The sequence below is a fragment of the Cherax quadricarinatus genome, chromosome 44 (assembly GCF_038502225.1).
Source record: "Cherax quadricarinatus isolate ZL_2023a chromosome 44, ASM3850222v1, whole genome shotgun sequence".
Taxonomy (NCBI): Eukaryota; Metazoa; Arthropoda; class Malacostraca; order Decapoda; family Parastacidae; genus Cherax; species Cherax quadricarinatus.
The window spans coordinates 1,861,297-1,882,446 of record NC_091335.1 but is presented as its reverse complement, the minus strand read 5'-3'; the positions used below and the strand labels follow the sequence as shown (position 1 = coordinate 1,882,446).

General features: G+C 39.3%; 2 protein-coding genes across 6 annotated transcripts in view; one reads left to right on the top strand and one right to left on the bottom strand.

Moving 5' to 3' along the window:
• Positions 1-10,206, top strand: part of dpy (dumpy) — a 386,475-nt gene extending 376,269 nt beyond the window's left edge. For both annotated transcript variants that reach the window (XM_070093949.1, XM_070093948.1), the window contains 6 exons: positions 5,560-5,802; positions 6,014-6,223; positions 6,882-7,111; positions 7,272-7,542; positions 7,651-8,073; positions 8,297-10,206. In XM_070093949.1, the coding sequence (XP_069950050.1) occupies positions 5,560-5,802; positions 6,014-6,223; positions 6,882-7,111; positions 7,272-7,542; positions 7,651-8,073; positions 8,297-8,535 (1,616 nt within the window). In that variant the 3' untranslated portion in view covers positions 8,536-10,206. The remainder of the gene's footprint in view (positions 1-5,559; positions 5,803-6,013; positions 6,224-6,881; positions 7,112-7,271; positions 7,543-7,650; positions 8,074-8,296) is intronic.
• LOC138853953 (uncharacterized) overlaps positions 9,910-21,150 on the bottom strand; it is an 87,655-nt gene continuing 76,414 nt past the window's right edge. For 3 of the 4 annotated variants that reach the window (XM_070093950.1, XM_070093952.1, XM_070093951.1), the window contains exons 7-9: positions 17,696-17,831; positions 16,108-16,395; positions 9,910-14,100 (exon numbers count right to left, since the gene is read on the bottom strand). In XM_070093950.1, coding sequence (XP_069950051.1) covers positions 13,997-14,100; positions 16,108-16,395; positions 17,696-17,831 — 528 coding nt within the window. In that variant the 3' untranslated portion in view covers positions 9,910-13,996. The remainder of the gene's footprint in view (positions 14,101-16,107; positions 16,396-17,695; positions 17,832-21,150) is intronic. The other variant, XR_011393136.1, reaches the window with a different exon arrangement.

Below are 21,150 nucleotides of genomic sequence, written 5' to 3'. Positions count from 1 at the left end.
CAAACTGAATGAAGTAGGTTTTGTCAATGTTTAGTGTAAGTTTGTTAGTCCTCATCCAGGTAGATATTTTCTGTAATTCGGTGTTTACAGTATTGGCTAGCATGACTGGGCTCGGGTGAGAGAAGACGTATGTAGTGTCATCTGCAAAAAGTGTGGGTTTGAGTAATTGCGAAGCATTTGGTAGGTCATTTATGTATAGGAGAAAGAGAAGAGGGCCAAGGACACTTCCCTGTGGGACACCAACTGTAATTGGTTGTGCGGAAGAGCTTGCCCCATTTGCGTACACATATTGGCTTCTGTTGCTGAGGTATGACTTGAGGTAGTTGAGGGAGTGCCCTCTAATACCATAGTGTGACAATTTTACGTGGAGCAAGTCATGGTCAACTGTATCAAAATTATTATTATAATCAAGGGGGAAGCGCTAAACCCGGAGGATTATACAGCGCCTGGGGGGGGATGTGGAAGGCATTCAGGCTTAATTCGGGGAACTGGAGCACAGATCCAATTCCCTAAATCAAGAGCCCCTCACCAACATCAAGGAACCTTCCTTGAGGGGAACTGTATCAAAAGCTTTACGTAAATCAATGAAGATCCCCAGTGGGACTTCTTTTTTCTCTATTGCAGTGTATATATGTTCTAGCATGTATATAATAGCATCATTAGTATTTTTATTAGGCCTGAATCCAAATTGACAGGGGTTGAGAATGTTTTGGGAGATGAGGTAGGAGTAGATTCGTTTATGAATTAATTTTTTGAAGATTTTTGAGAGAGGGTGTAAATTGGATATTGGCCTATAGTTATTCAACTCTGGTCTCCTCCTTTATGGATCGGGGTGACCCTTGCTATTTTGAGAACTGTAGGGAAGGTGGAGGATTCAATGGATTTGTTAGAGTGTTGCAATGATTGGCGATAGTACTTGTGACGCTTTTTTGTATATAAAGGGTGGTAAGGTATTTAAATCTCCTGCCTTGTTTTTCAGTGCGTTGATAATAAGGGAGACTTCGTATGGGTTAGTCGGAGCTAGGAACAGTGTGTTCAGGTAGTTGCCAGTGAGGTAGTCATTTGGTGGGGTATCTGAGCTTGGGATTTTATTGGCAAGGTTTTAACCTATAGTGGAGAAGAAATCATTGAGTCTGTTTGCTGTTTCTGTTGGTGGGAGTTGGGGTTCATCTGATTTTGCTAATTTTATTTCGCTATGTCGTGATATCTTATTTGTTCCCAGAATTTCTGATAGGGTCTTCCAGGTCTTTTTTATATCACCTCGTAAGTTGGATAATCTGTTCTCATAATACAATTTTTTTGCCCTTCTTATCAGGCTGGTTAGGATTGACGAGTAACGTTTTGTTTGGTCTCTGGTTATGTGACCCATTCTGTACTGTTTTTCATATCGGTGTTTTGTATTTATGGATTTGAGAATGCTGGGTGTTAGCCAGGGACTGTTCAGTCTCTTAGCTGTCATCTGTTTAGTTTTTTAGGGCAGTGCTTGTTATAAAGGTATTGGGTCTTTTTTAGAAAATTATTAAAACATTCGTCAATATCTGTATAGATTTCTAGCTCAGTGTGCCAGTCAATGTTTGTTACTGCTGTTGTGAAGTTATTAATGGCTGCCTCATTGTGAAGTCTGAAGGTGACTTTAGTAGTGTCTTGGGGTATTTTACCAAGAGTTGTTATGAGGAAAGTAGGGTAGTGGTCTGTGGTATTATCTGTAATTATGGCTGATTTTAACCCTTTGAGGGTTTTCGTCGTACTAGTACGTTTTACGCGTAGGGGTTTTTGACGTACTAGTACTCAAATTCTAGCGGCCTCAAATCTAGTGGGAGAAAGCTGGTAGGCCTTCATATGAAAGAATGGGTCTATGTGGTCAGTGTGCATAGTCTAAAAAAAAATCCTGCAGCACACAGTGCATAATGAGAAAAAAAAAACTTTGACCATTTTTTTTAATAAATCAGCGACTTTGCAGTGTATTTTCGTATGGTATTTATTGTTGTATTCTAGTTTTCTTGGTCTCATTTTATAGAATGGAAGACATATTACAGAAATTGAGATGATTTTGACTGGTTTTACAAAGAAAGGTGCCTTGAAATTGAGCTCAAAGTAGCAGAAATGTTCGATTTTTACCAAACTTCAAAAGTAAACAAATCGTGCCAAGCGTGCAATATACGTCAACTGGTGAGTCTAATATTCTTTCACAAGTGCACCAATAATATTTATACCATTTTTTACACTAATGCAGTAGTCTGCATAACAGTAAATCTTATATTTTTTGTGAAAATAAAAATTCAAAGTGGAAAGCAAAAGAATATAAGAGGGGACTTGAGACATGACTAATGACTAGAGGAAATGTCATTTTAGTGCCAGGAATGTCTTTCTTGTTTATTCTGGACCCTATTCCGAAATTGGCGTCTTTTGAAATTTGTGTGAAATTGGCAAAATTGCTAAATTCTGACCACTGTACTGGATAGTTGAATTTATAAATGAGTGGTTTCTTGCATCCATTCGATAGAAAAAATGGAGTTCTAGCGAAATATTCATGTTTTTTGTCGACTAGTACAGTGAAATTGGCCGAAAATGGGGCTCAAAGTGGGCAAAATCGCCGATGCGTAAACATCGCCGAGACCGCTAACTTTGCGAGAGCATAATTCCATAAGTTTTCTATCAAATTTCAAACTTTTGGTGTCTTTATGATCGGGAAAATATTCTCTATCTTTTCATAAGAGAAAATAATTTTTTTTTTTTTTTAAATTTGGCCGACCCTGAGAACGAGTTTCGGAGAGGGCCTGTCGACCCTCAAAGGGTTAAAGGGGATATGGTCAAGCAGGGAAACACTAGTCTCTGTAACTCTTGTAGGTTTTGTTACTGTTGGTAGCAACATGCAGTTACTCATTGTGTTTGTGAATTCAGTAACGTGTGGGTCCTGATCTTGCAGGAGATTTATATTGAAGTCACCTGAGAGTAGTAAGTGATCTTTGTTCATGCGTGCATCAGTTATCATACTTCCTAGGTTTTGACTAAATTGGCTAATGTTTGATTGTGGAACTCTGTAGATGTTTATCACTGTGAGAGGTTTTTGTAGGTATTTGGATTTGAATTTAGCTATTATATATTCCCCATGTTCATCCCTTGTGCAAGTATTAGTGATACATTCTAGTTGGTCTGAGTAGTATATAGCAGTGCCACCCCCTTGTTGGTCTGGCCTACAGTTGTGTATGGCTGTGTAACCAGGAATGGCATAGACATCTGTAGTATCAGGCTTTAGCCAGGTTTCAGTTAGTGTAATGATGGACATATTGGCATGCAAGGAATTTAGTAATGCTAGGAGGTCATCATAATGCTTGCTTAAAGATCTGATATTGTAGTTAAAGATAGTTATGTTGTTGTTGAATGGGAAGGTAACGAAGGAGCATCATCAGGAGATTGACGTTGGCGTTTAGGAGTAGGACCGGAGTTGGTCCGGCGTGAAATGGGCGGGCGATTCGAAAATTGTCGTACCGTAGAGGGAGAAGCCGGAAGCATAGTCAAAGGAGAGCGGAGTTCAGACAAATCGAAGGAGTCAGTCGAAGCCTCGGTACCTGAAGCGGGTGAGGAAACAGCACCAGCAAGAGGTACAGGGGCATCAGGAGTGTCCGAAGAGTGGTCTAAACACAAGGCAGGGTCAGAATGGGGTGCGGTATCAAGAAGGGGCCCGGGGGTAGTGGGTTCATGGATTGGGTTCTCCATGGTTAGGTTACTCCTTTGCTTTTTGTTTTTAAGAAAAAAAAAGAAAGAAGAAAAGAAAATAAAAATAAAAAAAAGAATAAAAAAAAGGGGGGAGCGGGGAGGAATAGTTCCCAGGAGGAATGAAAGGGCTGGAAATCTCCCTCCGCGCCCAAGAGGACCTCAGCACCGCTAGTAGCGCAGATGCAGCATGGAACCCGTGCCATACCCTACCCTTCATGCCAGTAAACCAGCAATCCGGGATAGCAACCTCACATCTGCCGAGCTACCTCGGTGGACAAAAGAGAGGGCGGCCGGATATCTGCCACAAAGCATACCTCCTTCGGCCACCACCCCCGGAATCCGAAAGGTGGCTTCCAGAGATACACCCGTCGCCCGAAAGACACCCAAAGCTACTCCGGGATACCGGAGAGGGATCGGGACATCCCCAGGCAATCCAGATTCCACGGCAAACTACGCCACCGCCAAGAACCTCAACGGAATGGGATGGACCCCGGTGTCCTTTCCCCTACCTAGGAACTAGCGTGCCTGTGGGAGAAATCCCAAAGGCCAAAAAGAGGAAGGGCAAAAGGGAGGGGTGAGGAGGAGGAGGAGGAATGGAAAAATGGGGGGAGGATGGGATAGCGCCTGGGGGGGGGGAGGGGCATTCAGAATGGGGGGTAATTAGGTTCGGTCTGAGGAAGAAGACCGACAGGGCTAATTCCTCAGACCAAGAGCCTCTTCACCACGCCAAGGAGCCCCCCTTGAAGAGGCTGGCATTTATAGTCCTGTATGAGGATAATTTTTTAGATATATTCTTCTGTTCAATTTTATTTTTAATATTCATTATAATTTCAGCATATACAATTGTTGAATTTTGTATTATGACATTCCCTCTGAATGCCCACACTGGTCTAGCACTTTGTAAATACAACCTGGTAATTTACTTTTACAAAAAACTGACATGTGTAGTGTAAATGAACATTATTCATTTTAATTTGACTAAAGTATTATAGTAATTTGACTGATATACTATACATATATACATGCTTTATGACCTGTATATAGACTTAAGATTTGGACTTTTATATAATTACTGCAGATGACTATCTGGCTCCCAGCTGTTATTATGTCTGCTGCCTTGCTAACCCACATTATTAAATATCTCTACTAACTCTTTTAATGTTCTCGTTTCAGGACAATCAAGAATGGATCTTTATAATGCATGGTTTTGGTGGTGGGATTTTTGTGTGGCTGAGAGATGTGCATTTGTACTGACACAATGATATAGAAATGGCTTAATATTCTTTTTTGATTTTATGAAGTTATAAACAATTTTACTAAGTTAAGGAAGTCTCCACTTATACAATTATTATAATAAAGGAGAAGCATTAAACCTATAGGAATCATATAGTACCTGGGGAAATGGAAGGCAATCAGGTTCGATCCAAGGAAATGGAGGCTAGGTCCAGTTCCTTGGATCAAGGGCAATTCACCAGGGTTTTCAACTTATAAAAGAGGCATTTCATTTCACATATGTTGGTTTTTGTGGCTCAACAGTTGCAAGACTTAATTTCTAAGTTCCTGTTTATAAATATGTATTGGTGTTTGTAAGGTTGGCTTCTCCTATATTAGTGTTTTTTCTTATTATATGTTGCATAAATTCTGCAATATTTTAGTAAATCGGTTAACTTCAAGAAAAGTATTGTGTTAGTCCTCAGTTCTGTAATATTGATACGAAAATTTGTCATGTAAAATTCAGTATATAAACAGAAATATGAAAAAAATGATACAGTTTAGCGTTATTGAAGCACACTAGAAGCGTTGCATTCCCAACTTCCCATATATGTAATTTCTGCCCCCTAGCACCGGTGTGTCCACTGGAGAAAGGCTTTATTCTGGAAGATGATGACTGTGTGTGTCCCATCGACCGTGATTTCTATGTTGACGAGAGTGGTAGCTGTGTGCACTGCCCAGTGGAGCTGGGCTATGTGCTTACAGAAGATGGACTATGTATATGTGACCCAGAGAAAGGTTACCATCCAACAGCACAGGGAACTTGTGACTGTCCTCTGCCAGCAGTTAAGGACAAGGATGGCTACTGTGTCGGTGAGTCACTATATTGTACCTCTTATCTCCAAAGATTTGTATATTCTCACAAAATCTGTGGTATGATTTAAGCAATCCCACCACATTAAACAAAAATGTGTATAATTTTTACAGAAACAGTATAAAAATTTATTAAAAATGCTTGCCCCCATCCCATGACATACACTACATCTCAGTATCAGACATTCATCATATTATCCTTTATCAACAGTGAGACCAGACGAGCCACCAATCATTGTGGGTTGCACTACTGATGATGAGTGTCCAGTGGACAAGATGTGTAACCAAACAGTGTGTGTCCCTCCTTGTAATGACCTTCCCTGTGCCAAGTATGCCCTCTGCATCAATGCCAACCACAAGGCCATCTGCAACTGCATATCCGGCTACTCTGGAGATCCTTACCAAAAAGACGATGGTTGCAGTGAGTGTCTATGTCCTTCCTTCAGCCACTGGTTTATGTGTGATCATAGTTCACATGTCAAATGCTGATGAATTAGACACATGCAACACTTGTGTATCTTTGAGGAATAATAAAGATACCCAAGTGTTGCACATGTGAATAATTCATCAACTTGTTGGTTCTCTGAACTGTTTATCTATATGTCCAATACTATATGTTCATGTGATTATTTGATAATTAACAATGCAGCATCTTAAATACCATGATAAACTTCTAAGCTGTTAATAGTGTTGAAAAGTACCATTGGCACTGCTAATCTATTATAGTTCAAGATGGGAATGTTGACATTGGAGGTACAGTAGTAGATAAACCATGAGGTAATTGAAGTAAGTTTTAAAATTCCTTTTATGTTGTAGTCATACTTAGAATATGATGCTCTCTCATTTCTCATCATTAATAACTTTTAACATTAATCAAAATTGTAGTGCTCACATCTGACTTCAACCTGCAAGCAACAACAATCTTACCAACCAGGTGTCAGATACATTGAGATGGCCTCAGGCTTGATCCCCAGACCTTGCATCAGATAGGCTCTTAGGTTGTCTACAGCACAGCACCTTGGTAGGAAGATGTAAACAAAAACAAATTTAGTTTCTAATTAAACCTTGCACCTGGACAGAGCCGACCTTTGCCAGGACGGACTTCCCTCGGCCTGATATGTTGGTCAACTGCCTGGCTGATGGTGTACAGGTGGACATCAACGTAGGCGACCCAGGTTTCAACGGGGTCATGTACGTCAAGGGCTACTCTAAGAATGAGGAGTGTCGCAGGGTTGTCAAGCCAGATGTTGACGTTGGCACCATTGATTTCAAAGTCAAGTTTAATACCTGTGGCCTCATCCATGAAAATGTAAGTGGGAGACACTGCACACTCTTAGTGGAATAATCCTAGGTTTTCTGTAAGAACTAATAAATAAACCTATAAACTGTTGTTAAATTGGAATTATAAAACTCCCATGTACTGTATTGAATTGGAGATGTGTTTTAATATAAACCATTATCTTCCATAGGGTCTGGCCAGGTTCATCCTTGTGTTACAGAAACACCCAAAACTAGTGACATACAAAGCCCAAGCCTACCATGTCAAGTGCACCTACAACACTGGCGAGAAGACCATAACTATTGGGTTCAATGTATCCATGTTAACAACAGCTGGCACCATTGCCAACACAGGCCCACCCCCAACTTGCCTTATGAGGATCACCGACCCTAGTGGTGGCACCATAGACAAAGCTGAGATTGGTGACCTGCTTATGCTAAGAATTCAGGTTGAACCATCCAGTAAGTACTCTACTAAACAATTCTTTAATCTTAGAATTTGTCAAGCTTTTAAAATTTAAGTTTTTGATGATTGCAGTGTATAATAACATTGCTCTAAATAAATTTCAGATATCTATGGTGGGTTTGCACGCAGCTGCGTTGCCCTCACAGCTAACACAGATGGTACAGATAATGAGCATCTGGTGACAGACGAGAATGGCTGTGCAACAGATCCATCAATATTTGGCGAGTGGGAGCAAGACGATGGGGAAGGCAAAGCACTGGTTGCCCTTTTCAGTGCATTTAAGTTCCCATCATCTAATTCTATAAGATTCCAGTGCAATGTCAGAGTCTGCTTCGGCCGGTGTCATCCTGTAAACTGCAATGGGTACGATGCCTTTGGTAGACGTCGTCGTCGTCAGGTAGAGGAGGATGCCGAGGTGTTGTACAGACCTGAATCAGTTTATGATGGTCAGCTTAGGGAGATTCAGGTCAGCTCTCAGGCCATCCTCACTGTCGAGAGCCGTAGTGAGAGGTTCACCGCACCAGAGAGTGAGTAATATTCTTACTTTAAAAGTAGAATTGTAAAAACTTGTAATTTGCCCCCCCCCCCCAAAAAAAAAAAAAAAAAAAAAATTATTACTGTACTTTATCATGGAGAAGCTACTTCATTTAAGGCTAACCAAAGTTTTGTGATTAAATACTTAGTATTTTACTTCTTCTGACATAAGAATAGTTAATATTAAATACATTTGATGAATTCTTCTGTATACAGATCCAGAAAACGTTGGGGTTGAAGAGGTGTGCGTGAGCAAATGGGGCTTCATCATTGCCCTCATAATCACAGCACTACTGGCCCTAGTTGCTGTGGCAGTGGCAGTCTCCTGTTGGCTGATGGCATATCGACGACGCCCTAAGCACGGAGGCCCTCTGCCTCACCCACCAGAGTTCCCCAACCCACTCTTTACTACTCCTGAGCCACTAGCTGAACCTTCACCAGACTACCTCTCCTGAGGGATGTCTCGCAAGGCCCCAAGGCCTCGCACTCCTTAGTACTGTGATTGACTCTCCTCTCAAAGAGGAGCATCTCTTAAGACTGAAACACATTCTATGAAAATGATGTGGAAATAAACAGTCCATTGTGAATTTCCAAAAATGAGACTTTCGTGTGAATTATATTGAAAAAAATTGTTATTTACTGTGTGAATATTTCAACAGAATTGTGACTGATATGTATGAGAAAGTTGCATGATTAGGAACATCCCTAGCATGTCACATTTCATAAACTTTCAATGTCCTAAGTTCTGCAGAAACCACTGGGATGTGTCATGCAGGAAGTTCCTGATCATGTCTTGTGACCGAAGAGATATGAAACATTTTTCTATTTGTACAAAGTCATTCTATAAAATTCTGCCTGAAAGTGTGCCCATTCTGTTATATTTGTTCTAAGGCAATTTGGGTGTCATTCCAGGCATGACATAGCAGTGGAATATTGTCCCAGGGTTAGTGATGAATAATGTGCTTGAAAACTTTAAATATTCACCTGACCAATTAGTCCAAAGATTTCACTATTTTATACATCAACATTAATTAAAAGATGTGCTAAAACATTAAGTAACTAGGTGCTTATGGGCAAATCCCTGTTATGTCCAACTTCCAAGTGTCAAATGTAAAGTGGAAAGAGATTTTTACTCCCATTATGTGGCAAGTCGCCTCTCTTCTGTTAAGAGGAGTCTTGTTAGCATGGGCAACAAAATCGCTCACCACATTACAGTGTATAAAGTTGGTCTGCCATGGCGGCTATGGGGAGTCATAAGTGGTTATTGGCAGCTTGTGCTGCAGCTGGTTATTACAGTGGTTAGTGATTTGTTTTTAAGAGATTTTAGAGTCGCACAAAGTTGACCTCCCCCTATTTACTTGGCAGAACTGAATCTATGGTTATTAAGATGTTTTAAGTTATATTTGTGCACTTAGGTAATAAGGCTGAGTGTTTTACTGTTTTTATGAGCAAAGAACTTGTAATTGCAGTTATTTGTCACCACTTTACAAGTGTTTTTTTAAAAAAAAAAAATTCTCAAATCTGGAAATGTCCGAGAAGTCTCAGCTAACATTCTGTAAAGTCCACACATAGATGAAGTAGATAAGTTGAAAGTTCAGATGTTACTAAAAAAAAAAAAGTACGTTTGAAAAATGTGATAATTTTTGTTTTGCAACTTTTACTCATTTAGCCTAACCATCAAGCATGTTTTTCCCCAACTTAAATTTTGCGCTAACCAATTATCAAGGCAAGCCAGCACTTCTGTCTTCTCACTTGGTTAATACAGACCGATTTCAACAAAGGCATATTTCACTTTTTACCCTCATTACTGTGATCTTCACTGTGGTGCATTGCTTTAATTTCAATATGCCTTTGTTAGACTCGTGGGAATGTTTTTTTTCAAGCCATTTTCGACAATAATAGGTGATGGGTTCTGTAATCGTGCAGACTAAAGCAATGTAGTTCTATTGTACTTTTCAGTTAAAAATATTAGGTGCTGGTCTCTTCTCTTCATCCATCGAGTCTTCACACTATGGCTTGCCTTTGATCTTGTCCTCTATCTAGTAAACAAATATTAACATGCTTTAAACGATGTTAATACATCTCGCCTTGTAACAAATGTTACTGAATAAAGGATACGGAATAAATCTTTGATTTATTTTACATACAAGAGGGGACAAGCACTTCTCTTAAGACACTCAAGATATTAATAAACCAGCACACATCCTACTGCACTGGTAAATGGGATTAAAAGACTACCAAATACACTAAGGTCATTAACCCTTAAACGGTCCAAACATATATATACGTTCACTCGCGTAGCGCCCCAAATTTTTTGAGGAAAAAAAAAAAATCTTTTCTTTTAAAAGGAAAAAAAGAGCATATGGTACCCAGGCATCCCCAATTATTTTAATATGGCACACAGTGAGTGTGCACACCCATTCTCTCATGTCTAGGTGACTCAGGCTTATTGTGACAATGTTGAATGAATGACAAAGAAAACGTATATAACGTTTGGGGCGCTATGGGCGTGAACGTATATAGTATACGTTTGGACCGTTTAAGGGTTAAGGCTGTGCTAACCTTTTCATCACCAGACTAAGAATGTTTTCAACCCTAAAATAGGGATTAAACTCTCGGACTATGCCTAGACATTCACTTCTCTGTGTGTATATCCTGTCATCCTACAGAAATGAGCACCCACTTTGGGAATATGGTGTACACATTGCATTTTCGAAGTCTGAAGTGTAATTTTTCCAAAAATTCTACTTGGAATCAATTTTTTTCTTTTGAAGGAGACTATAAATGCAGTAAACACTAGATTTTTCAGGCATAATAAGTACAGGGCAAAGTCCGCTGGGTCAACTGATTTAGAAACAACGGACGAAGTCCATTGGTTACAGAACTGTTACTGGTTCTGTAACCTCACAGCAAAACAATTTCATCTCTAACACAAGTCATTACTGGAAACCCCCTTTCCTATTAGCCCATTAAATATTAACTTTGATCTTGCATATGTACTGGGGGCATTTTTTAATTTGTATATTGGAAACCGTAAAATCATGTGTATGGCTATGGCATGTCAAAAATATAGTAATTAGCCTTGCTAAGTTTTATTTCATGAGGGGAATGCTAAATCTGCAGGTGCTGTACAACACCTGGGGAAAACTGGAGCAACCAGGTTCGATCCCTCGAGGAAAACAGCCTATTTAACATTTGGTACAGAAGACAAAGAATGTTTTCTAAATGTATTTGCTAGTTTTGGTACATTCTGGTACATGTACTTGCTGCTGTCATAATACAATTAACCTTACAATACGTTATATTTAACTATGGCAACATTAATGAACTATATGATCAAATATTTCTGAGTATAGAAAAATGATGATTCTCCTTGTTTTCCAGTACACAATTCACATAAAATAAGATTGTATACAAATAAAGGAAATCCCGAGGCAATATAAGAACTAATGGGCAGAAAAATGCTGTTATACCAGAAATGCACCATAGCAATTTACATTGACTGACATAATGTATACTGAAAATTAAACACAACCCATTATACTACTATGATGTGAGGATATCTACATCTGCCTTGAGAGGACTCGACACCTTTGCATTCAAACTTTAAATAAATTTTTTTAAGCCTAACTTGTATGTTTTGGAGATTTAGGTAGAATGTTACATCCCCACTTCAACAGAAACATCTTTATCAACAATTACAACTCAAAGTATATTTCTTTATGAATAATACATCACAGGTGTATCTTTATGTCAAGACCCTTAAAGTGTGCCTTGCCCCCAATGAGGACTTCTTGATCCACGGAATTTGATCTATCGTCCCCTTAGATCAAACCTTATTGCCTCTCAGTCACCATGCTCTGTATGACCCCTGTGGGTCTAATGCTTCCCTGATTATAACAATTATACTAGTACCGGGTCCTGACTATCTGACTGTACATGTACCTTTTACACAAGTGTTTGTAGGCAACCAAGATATGCCTGAATAAGTTACATTTGAGCAATATTAATCATCAATGATGCATCTTTGTCACCCATTAAATAACAAGATATGTTACCTTGTTGCATTAGATGGGAAAAGAACGCCACAAGAGGGTGCCATCTTCACCTGAGCAGCACAAGGACCATGCACAGCCAGAAGGTAGGTAGGTTGTTATAATGTCATCTGCACTTCTCTCCCACCACCTGTGTTCCAGCAGAACAGATCAGTTCAGAGTACATTAGTTATCAAGTAGGTCAGCAGGCACTGTAAACCTTCATGAGTATACTGTAAATAATGACCAACAGGGCTGAAAAAAAAAAAATACCTTCAACAAACATCCAGTACTAAATGTTTTTTTAATGTTTGATTGTTAGTACTTAAAACTACTGTATATAGACATTTTGGTCTTATCTCCAAAACAGGGTACATATATAATATACTTTAGACAATAACCAATTTGTTTTCCATAAATATTTTGTACTTCTGGTATTCCTGAGTTTCCAACATTACACCAACTAACTGCTGGAGAACTCGAAATAAGTACCTAGCTGTCCACTCCTGCATACTGTAAGAAACCACTAAATAACAATTGACTATACATGGACAATGCATTCAATAAATATACTACAGCTATATTGTATATAAATAATATTGCGAGAATTAATCTAGTCTTGGGATATGGTTTGGCAGGTACACTGTGGCTACGTACACCAAGACACCTGATGGATGGCTGTTATCATCCAAGCTTTGAAGTTGATATGAGGAGTAAAGGACTATCGAGTGTAAAGCTGAACTTGGTGATATGTCATAACTGTCAAGTATAACCCCCTAAGTCAAAATTTAGTATGAAATGTAAAAGCAAATTACTGTTCGTAGTAGTTGGTAGTTATCTGTGTTTATGCCAGTTGACTATAACTACATTATCTAGCACAGAGCTGCAGTAATGTTAGTTGACCTGTGCTTCATTATCTCGCAAGTGAAAGCTGCAATAATACATAATGGCCATGTAAATCATGCATAAAATGCCTGCTGTCTACCTGAAGTCAGTATTAAATTTTATGGATCTGATCTTCAAACATTGCTTAGATTTAAGACCCTTTAATTTTTTCTACAAATAATTACAGGCAGGAAGGTACAAAGAGTTAATACGTGACCTGGAAGATCCAACTATATTTTCCTGACTGTTGCCTTAAAATTAACACATTATGCAGTAATCACATTCGTCAGGGAACTGATCAAGGTGCGGCATGGCAACTTCCCCAAACAACTTAAAGTATATGTATCAAAATATAAAGTACCATTTAATGACATGTTAGGTTAGGGAAGGGTATAGTCACTAGCTTGACTGCCACAAGGCATACAGCAATAATGAGAGAATGTGAAGTTTGCCAAATGTTGGGGCTTTACAAAAAATTCAAATTATATTTCTGAATTGGGGACATAACGATGAATCGTGAAGCAATGTTTTTAAAGCAAGCTATGGCACAAAAATTTTGATGTCAGTCATGACAAAAATTCAGGAGCATATTAAAAATATTACCCTTAGGGTCAGCCAAGGTACAAGGCTGACTAAGAAACAGACTTACAGGTCGACTATGGGACAAAGACTAGAGTCAACCATGAAACTAAACCTTTCTCTGAAACAAGCAGAATCCAATTTTAACCACATTTCCTTCACATAGAATTATACTGTATTAATAAACAACAGTAATTATGCTTTTCAAATAATGGATCTGACCCCTAATCACACAAGTTGCTGAACCTTGTTAAAAACTGTTCTAAGGCTTGCATCATAAAAAAAATAGGTTTTTGTATGTTCTAACATGTCAATAATTACCATCTGACCTAGCGGACGTGTAGCATCAAACCTGAACAAAGCGTAATGTTATATTTCACAGAGGCCATCTTAGTTCTGGGAGCCAGAAAGCAGACAATCAGGTGATGTCAACAAGTGCTGAGGAGGCAGCTGGCTGGTGCGGGCAGCGGATGGGGAGACGGAGGGAGGTCGTGGTCAAGTTAGTCTCAGGACCACCTGTGTCTGGAAAAGGGCTTTATTTACTACATCTGAAGACTGCCTCATTGACTCACATATCAAGTGCCAGTAATAAAAATATCCAATATTTAAACCTGAAAAGCAAAGAATTTTCTTGCAAATACAGTGGACCCCCGCATAACGATTACCTCCGAATGCGACCAATTATGTAAGTGTATTTATGTAAGTGCGTTTGTACGTGTATGTTTGGGGGTCTGAAATGGACTAATCTACTTCACAATATTCCTTATGGGAACAAATTCGGTCAGTACTGGCACCTGAACATACTTCTGGAGTGAAAAAATATCGTTAACCGGGGGTCCACTGTATAATAAATTTATGTATGCTGATTAAACTACTACATATAAATAATTTTGATTATAAAACAACTCGAGTATCAAGGAAGGGAACCATACATCCACAATGGTTTTGACAAGTATAGAAATGCCCACTATAAAACACTATTACCAGAAAATTTTTTTAAAGTATTGAAACATACTTAAATCTGTACTATTTTTGCTACTCTCTTTTTTGTAATAATGCACTTAAAACTGTACCACTCAATACCTATATATAGTCTTAAGTATTAAGTTTAATCTGCCTGAAATGCACATGCATTTCGGGTATACTAAACAATATTTTATTATATGTAAACAACATTTTTATACTGCACGAAGAAAAACTTTTTATATTTTGTTTTTCTTTGTTTTTGTAATTTATACATATATTGCACTGACAGTACTAAGGCTAATTACCAGCTATACATGTACCTAACTAACAGTACTATGTGCTAAGATGTGCCTAGATGTCAGATAGCCAGGCTAGCCTCCAGCAGAAAAACTCTCGAAACTCATCAAAGGTAAGATTTTCTTGCCTTTATCAGGTGGAAAAAATTAGGCAAAAAACTACTCTCTAGATCAATGGCTATCATGACTATAAAAACAAAACCATAAATAACTTATGGAACCTGTCTGTTCCATGAATTACTAGCCTATTTTAATTTTGTTTCATGACTGGACTTCCAAACCTCTTACCCCAACAAAACAATAGGCTCCAAACCATACCAAGGGCGGGATTGAATCCGCGGTCAGAGAGTCTCAAAACTCCTGTTTTGAGAGTTTTGAGACTCTCTGACCACGGGTTCAATCCCGCCCGTGGTATGGTTTATTTGCAATCGTGTCATTAAGATTTCATGAGTCAAATAGGTTCCAATCCCATTTTCAGTGGGGAAATGAAGTAAATTCCTATTGCCACTTTTATTTGTAGTAAAATTCAGAAGTTCTTTCCACTTTTGTTCTCTGATATGGTCAATATCTTGTATAAATCATAAGAATTTTTTTTAGATGTGCTAACTTTATTATCCAAATGCAAACTGTATACGTACTACTAAAATACAAGCACTGTATGTAGTACTGAGACCAGTCTTAGATCAGTAAGAAATACCTCTGATAAACTACTAAGCTATCCTATTTTTTCTAGCTTTAATTTGAAAATATAACCTTGCTGTAAGTGTTTAATTATGCACCCCAATACCCATCTTATGGGCAGTAGCCAAAATATTAGAGATACCCACTGGGTCTAGTTATTTTAATATGTGTACAGTCATCTCTTATAAAACTTTCATGAAGTTCACTTTTTGTGGAAAGTGCAATTGAAAATATGCATCAAAAACTGAACAACACTTACTTTACACCTGCTATTCAATGTTGGATGCACTTTTTCAATATTATTTACAAAAATATAATTGTATTATAAGAGCCTGTACTTTATAAAGGCTGACTGTATCACTGTGTATCTAATGGAACATTAATGATAACCAGGAAGATTAGAGGGGCTAGAATATGGCTATCAGGTTGCAAACACTAGGAAAGTGACTACTAAAATTCACTTAAAGTAAGTGCAGTTGCTAAACCTTAACTTTAAAAAAATGGCAATACAATACAGTACTGTACTGTACTTCATTTAAAATATTTAACATTTAAATAAAATGGTGAAGTGTCATGCTCATCTTACTTCTTTTACTTTTCGATGATATTGGTTTGAGGATGGGTGGAGTGGGGGTGGTGACTGTGGGTGGGTGGGTGGGGTTCAACAGGTCGCTGGAGGAAGTGTGTTGTCTGCGTCCAGGGGGAAAGACGGGTGCCAGGCTGCCTGACCCACCACCCACGCTGCCTACCGACTGTACCACGGTGGCCTCCTCAGACAAGGTGCGGGCATGGGGCGAGCGCCTGGCCAGGGTGCGGGCATGAGCTGGGGAGCCTGGCATGCTAGTACTGGTAGTGCCTGCAGCTGCTCCCTCACCTATAACACAAAACTTACCTCACATAATGCACCACTAATCACCAGTAGACATCAACCTTATGATTACAGAAAGGGACAGATCTCAACAACAGTACCTGGAATCAGTAATCATTAACATGACAGACACTGTTAAACAGAACCAGGGTGCCTTGAGCTTAACATAACCCTAGGGACATGTCTTAAAAATCCAAACAAATTATATTCATAAATAGTACTCAGCTGTTACAAAATTAGGTGACATATTTAATACATAATAGAAAGCACCTGATGTACAGTAGACTGTATTTTTTTGAGGTTTTGGGCATTAAGCCTAATCTGTGTTGTTGTTCATAGTTTGGTTTTTTTGTCAACTATCTAGGGATGCTGCGGGTTATCCATGGGCAGTTTAGTATCTTTGTTGGGACATATTTTGTTTTTCAAAAACTGTTTGTTATAGAGGCTTTGATTTTTATTGTTGGAATACTGTACAGTAGCAGTGATGGTATGGTATACAACACCAATAAGATAATCTAGACTAAGAGATTGATTACCTCATCTTCTACTGTGTCTGGTTACAACACCTTCAAAATACGTAAACCTTTGTACTGAATTGATTAAGCCACTGGCTGATGAAACATTTCATTAATAAAAGATACCCAGGTGTTGCACATGTCTTATTTATCATCTTGTCAGTATTGTAAGCCCTTACTACTACCATACCTGTGACACTGCAACACCATGCAAACTGAGTAGAGGATACCTTCTCCAACCTGTTTGCTAACCTTTGGCCCAAATCTTGAGCATGACTTACTGAAGAAAATATATGTACATTACATATAAAAATAGATGGAACATGCTTCCTAAACAGCATTTTCGTATTGAAATTTGTGCATAATTGCACAAAATAATGTTTATGTAATTTATGAGGTATATATCATAACTTAGGTCATGTGTAAGTATGTGTAGCTCACAGTATATACCATGTACTGTATATATTTTTTTCAGTTAAATTTACAAGCTAGAAGCTGTCATCCTACTTCAATTGACTTGGAAGCCTAGCCTTATCTAAGGCATACTACTACATACTTTCTAGGCAACCCACAACATATGACTAACATCCAAGTATGGTAGAGTACCTAACTACCAGATGAACAGGGGCAGCAGGTACAAAGATACTTGCCCATACACCTCATCCTACCATACTTTGGAATTTAAAAAATTCCCTTTCTGTTACAAGCTGAATACTTTAATTAACCACTGAGCCATAGGCCACCTGTGTATGTACATGACCCATCTTAGTGTAGGAATGATGGAAACTAACTTGGCCGTGGTCTGCAGACCACCAGTTGGCGCTGTGTGTGTAATATTTGTCGCAGGTGATGATCCAGGACATCCTCGTGCTGTCTGCTCACCAGTGGCTTCAGTGACCCACTCCTTGCTGGTGTTGCAGTCTCCCCCTGCAAACACAGTACACAGGTGAAGATTACACCTTACACCCCAACATTATTGTAAATGATCTGTGTGTGTGTGTGTGTGTGTACTCACCTAAGTGTACTCACCTAATTGTACTCACCTAATTGTACTCACCTAATTGTGGTTGCAGGGGTCGTGACTCAGCTCCTGGTCCCGCCTCTTCACTGATCACTACTAGGTCCTCTCTCTCTCTGCTTCCTGAGCTTTGTCATACCTCGTCTTAAAGCTATGTATGGTTCCTGCCTCCACTACATCACTTGCTAGGCTATTCCACTTCCTGATGACTCTATGACTGAAGAAATACTTCCTAACATCCCTCTGACTCGCCTGAGTCTTCAGCTTCCAATTGTGGCCCCTTGTTTCCGTGTCCCATCTCTGGAACAACCTCTGTCTGTCCACCTTATCTATTCTGCGCAGTATTTTGTATGTCATTATCATGTCTTCCCTGACCCTCCTGTCCTCCAGTGTCGTCAGTCTGATTTCCCTCAACCTTTCTTCATAGAACATTTCCCTTAGCTCTGGGACTAGCCTTGTTGCAAACCTTTGCACTTTCTCTAATTTCTTGACGTGCTTGACCAGGTGTGGGTTCCAAACAGGTGCTGCATACTCCAGTATGGGCCTGACGTACACAGTGTACAGTGTCTTGAACAATTCCTTACTAAGGTATCGGAACGCAATTCTCAGGTTTGCCAGGCACCCATATGCTGCAGCAGTTATCTGGTTGATGTGTGTTATACTCACCCCAAGATCTTACTCCTTGAGCGAGGTTTGCAGTCTTTGGCCACCTAGTCTATACTCTGTCTGCAGTCTTCTTTGCCCTTCTCCGATCTTCATGACTTTGCATTTGGCAGGGTTGAATTCAAGAAGCCAGTTACTGGACCACCTGTCAAGGTCTCTTTGAAGTCCTGCCTGATCCTCATCTGATTTAATTCTCCTCATTAGCTTCACATCATCTGCCAACAGGGACACCTCTGAGTCTATCCCTTCCATCATGTCATTCACATATACCAAAAATAGCACTGGTCCAAGGACCGACCCCTGTGAGACCCCGCTCGTCACAGGTGCCCACCGTGATACCTCATCACATACCATGACTCGTTGTTGCCTCCCTGTCAGGTATTCTCTGATCCACTGCAGTGCCCTTCCTCTGTGTGTGTGTGTGTGTGTACTCACCTAGTTGAGGTTGCAGGGGTCGAGTCCGAGCTCCTGGCCCCGCCTCTTCACTAATCGCTACTAGGTCACTCTCCCTGAACCATGAGCTTTATCGTACCTCTGCTTAAAGCTATGTATGGATCCTGCCTCCACTACATTGCTTCCCAAACAATTCCACTTACTGACTACTCTGTGGCTGAAGAAATACTTCCTAACATCCCTTTGATTCATCTGTGTCTTCAACTTCCAACTGTGTCCCCTTGTTACTGTGTCCAATCTCTGGAACATCCTGTCTTTGTCCACCTTGTCAATTCCTCTCAGTATTTTGTAAGTCGTTATCATGTCTCCCCTATCTCTCCTGTCCTCCAGTGTCGTCAGGTTGATTTCCCTTAACCTCTCCTCGTAGGACATACCTCTTAGCTCTGGTGGGACTAGTCTTGTTGCAAACCTTTGCACTTTCTCTAGTTTCTTCACGTGCTTGGCTAGGTGTGGGTTCCAAACTGGTGCCGCATACTCCAATATGGGCCTAACATACACGGTGTACAGGGTCCTGAATGATTCCTTATTAAGATGTCGGAATGCTGTTCTGAGGTTTGCTAGGCGCCCATATGCTGCAGCAGTTATTTGGTTGATGTGCGCTTTAGGAGATGTGCCTGGTGTTATACTCACCCCAAGATCTTTTTCCTTGAGTGAGGTTTGTAGTCTCTGACCCCCTAGACTGTGTGTGTGTGTGTGTGTGTGTGTGTGTGTGTGTGTGTGTGTGTGTGTGTGTGTGTGTGTGTGTGTGTGTGTGTGTGTGTGTGTGTGTGTGTGTGTGTGTGTGTGTGTGTCTGTCTGTCTGTCTGTCTGTCTGTCTGTCTGTCTGTGTCTGTCTGTCTGTCTGTCTGTCTGTCTGTCTGTCTGTCTGTCTGTCTGTCTGTGTGCGCACGCACGCATCTGAAAAACATATACTGATTACAGTTTGGGCATAAGAGGTTCTATCATAATACGTATGTTAATTATTATTATAATCAAAAGAAGCGCTAAGCCACAAGGGCTATACAGCAGAATATGTTAAGGAAACATAAAAAGGAAGAAAACAGGTAACTAAGAACTAGGAATGACTATGTAATAATATAAAGAATGACCACTCAAAATTCAAACAGCATCAAATGCTAAAACAAAACCAAAGATGATGAACAGTCACATAAGATAAAGGATAACAATAATAAGACAATAAAGGAAGGGATAGAGGTGGATTGGCTTGATTCCAGTATAATTGTAAATATCCTCCCTTTTCTCGGGCTAAATTTGATTACCACCCATTTTCCAAGTGCTATACAACATTTGTGGGTTTATTATCACTTCCTCATATTATAAAAATGAAAGAACTTAAACAAAGGGAAAAATTAACCAGTTTTTAAAACAATTAGATAAAACCTAAGGAAGTGGAGCAGACAGATATCATGTGTATAAAGGAGCAGCACTGTGTGATCCCCCAAAGGTTCTCTATCTTCCAACCACTTCAAAGGTACTGCTAGAAAGCACCTCCTTACCTTAATGTGATCTTAACAGCAATGATAAAACTAATCCTGAAGCCTGGTATTTTTATCCAATCCCATCCCTGGTCTCCTCCTCTCAGTGTTTTCTTTCAACTCCCATATATTGTAAGATAAGAATTATACTATTATATCATCATATTCTGTATTGTAACTATTACCACTCACCCTGCTAAACTACACTTATATTTTTTATGATTTTTTCAATGAATTAACTTCTAACTTGTATCAGTATCAAAGTTTGTATTAGTTAGTTAGTTTAATATGTTTATTATGCACCCCATACCCATCCTGTGGGCGGTAGTCAAAAGATTACAGAGGTACATAATGGGTCCAGGGACTGGGCCTCAAAGTTTTGATAGCTGAGCAAGTGCTGTGTATTAGACCCTCTGAGAAAAACTGAAAAAATAAAAGTCAGTATAGTCAGTACACTATAGTTAAGTTTTGTGCAAGATATTATACATTATACAGGCCTTCGGATTATTGTATGTTCTATACAATAATACTATTGTAAAATAGATAAGTATTTGCAATAATGTTACAATAAACTTTAGCATTCTTATCTAAATCAAATTATTTAATCACATAGTAGTTATACACTAGGCAGAAGGTT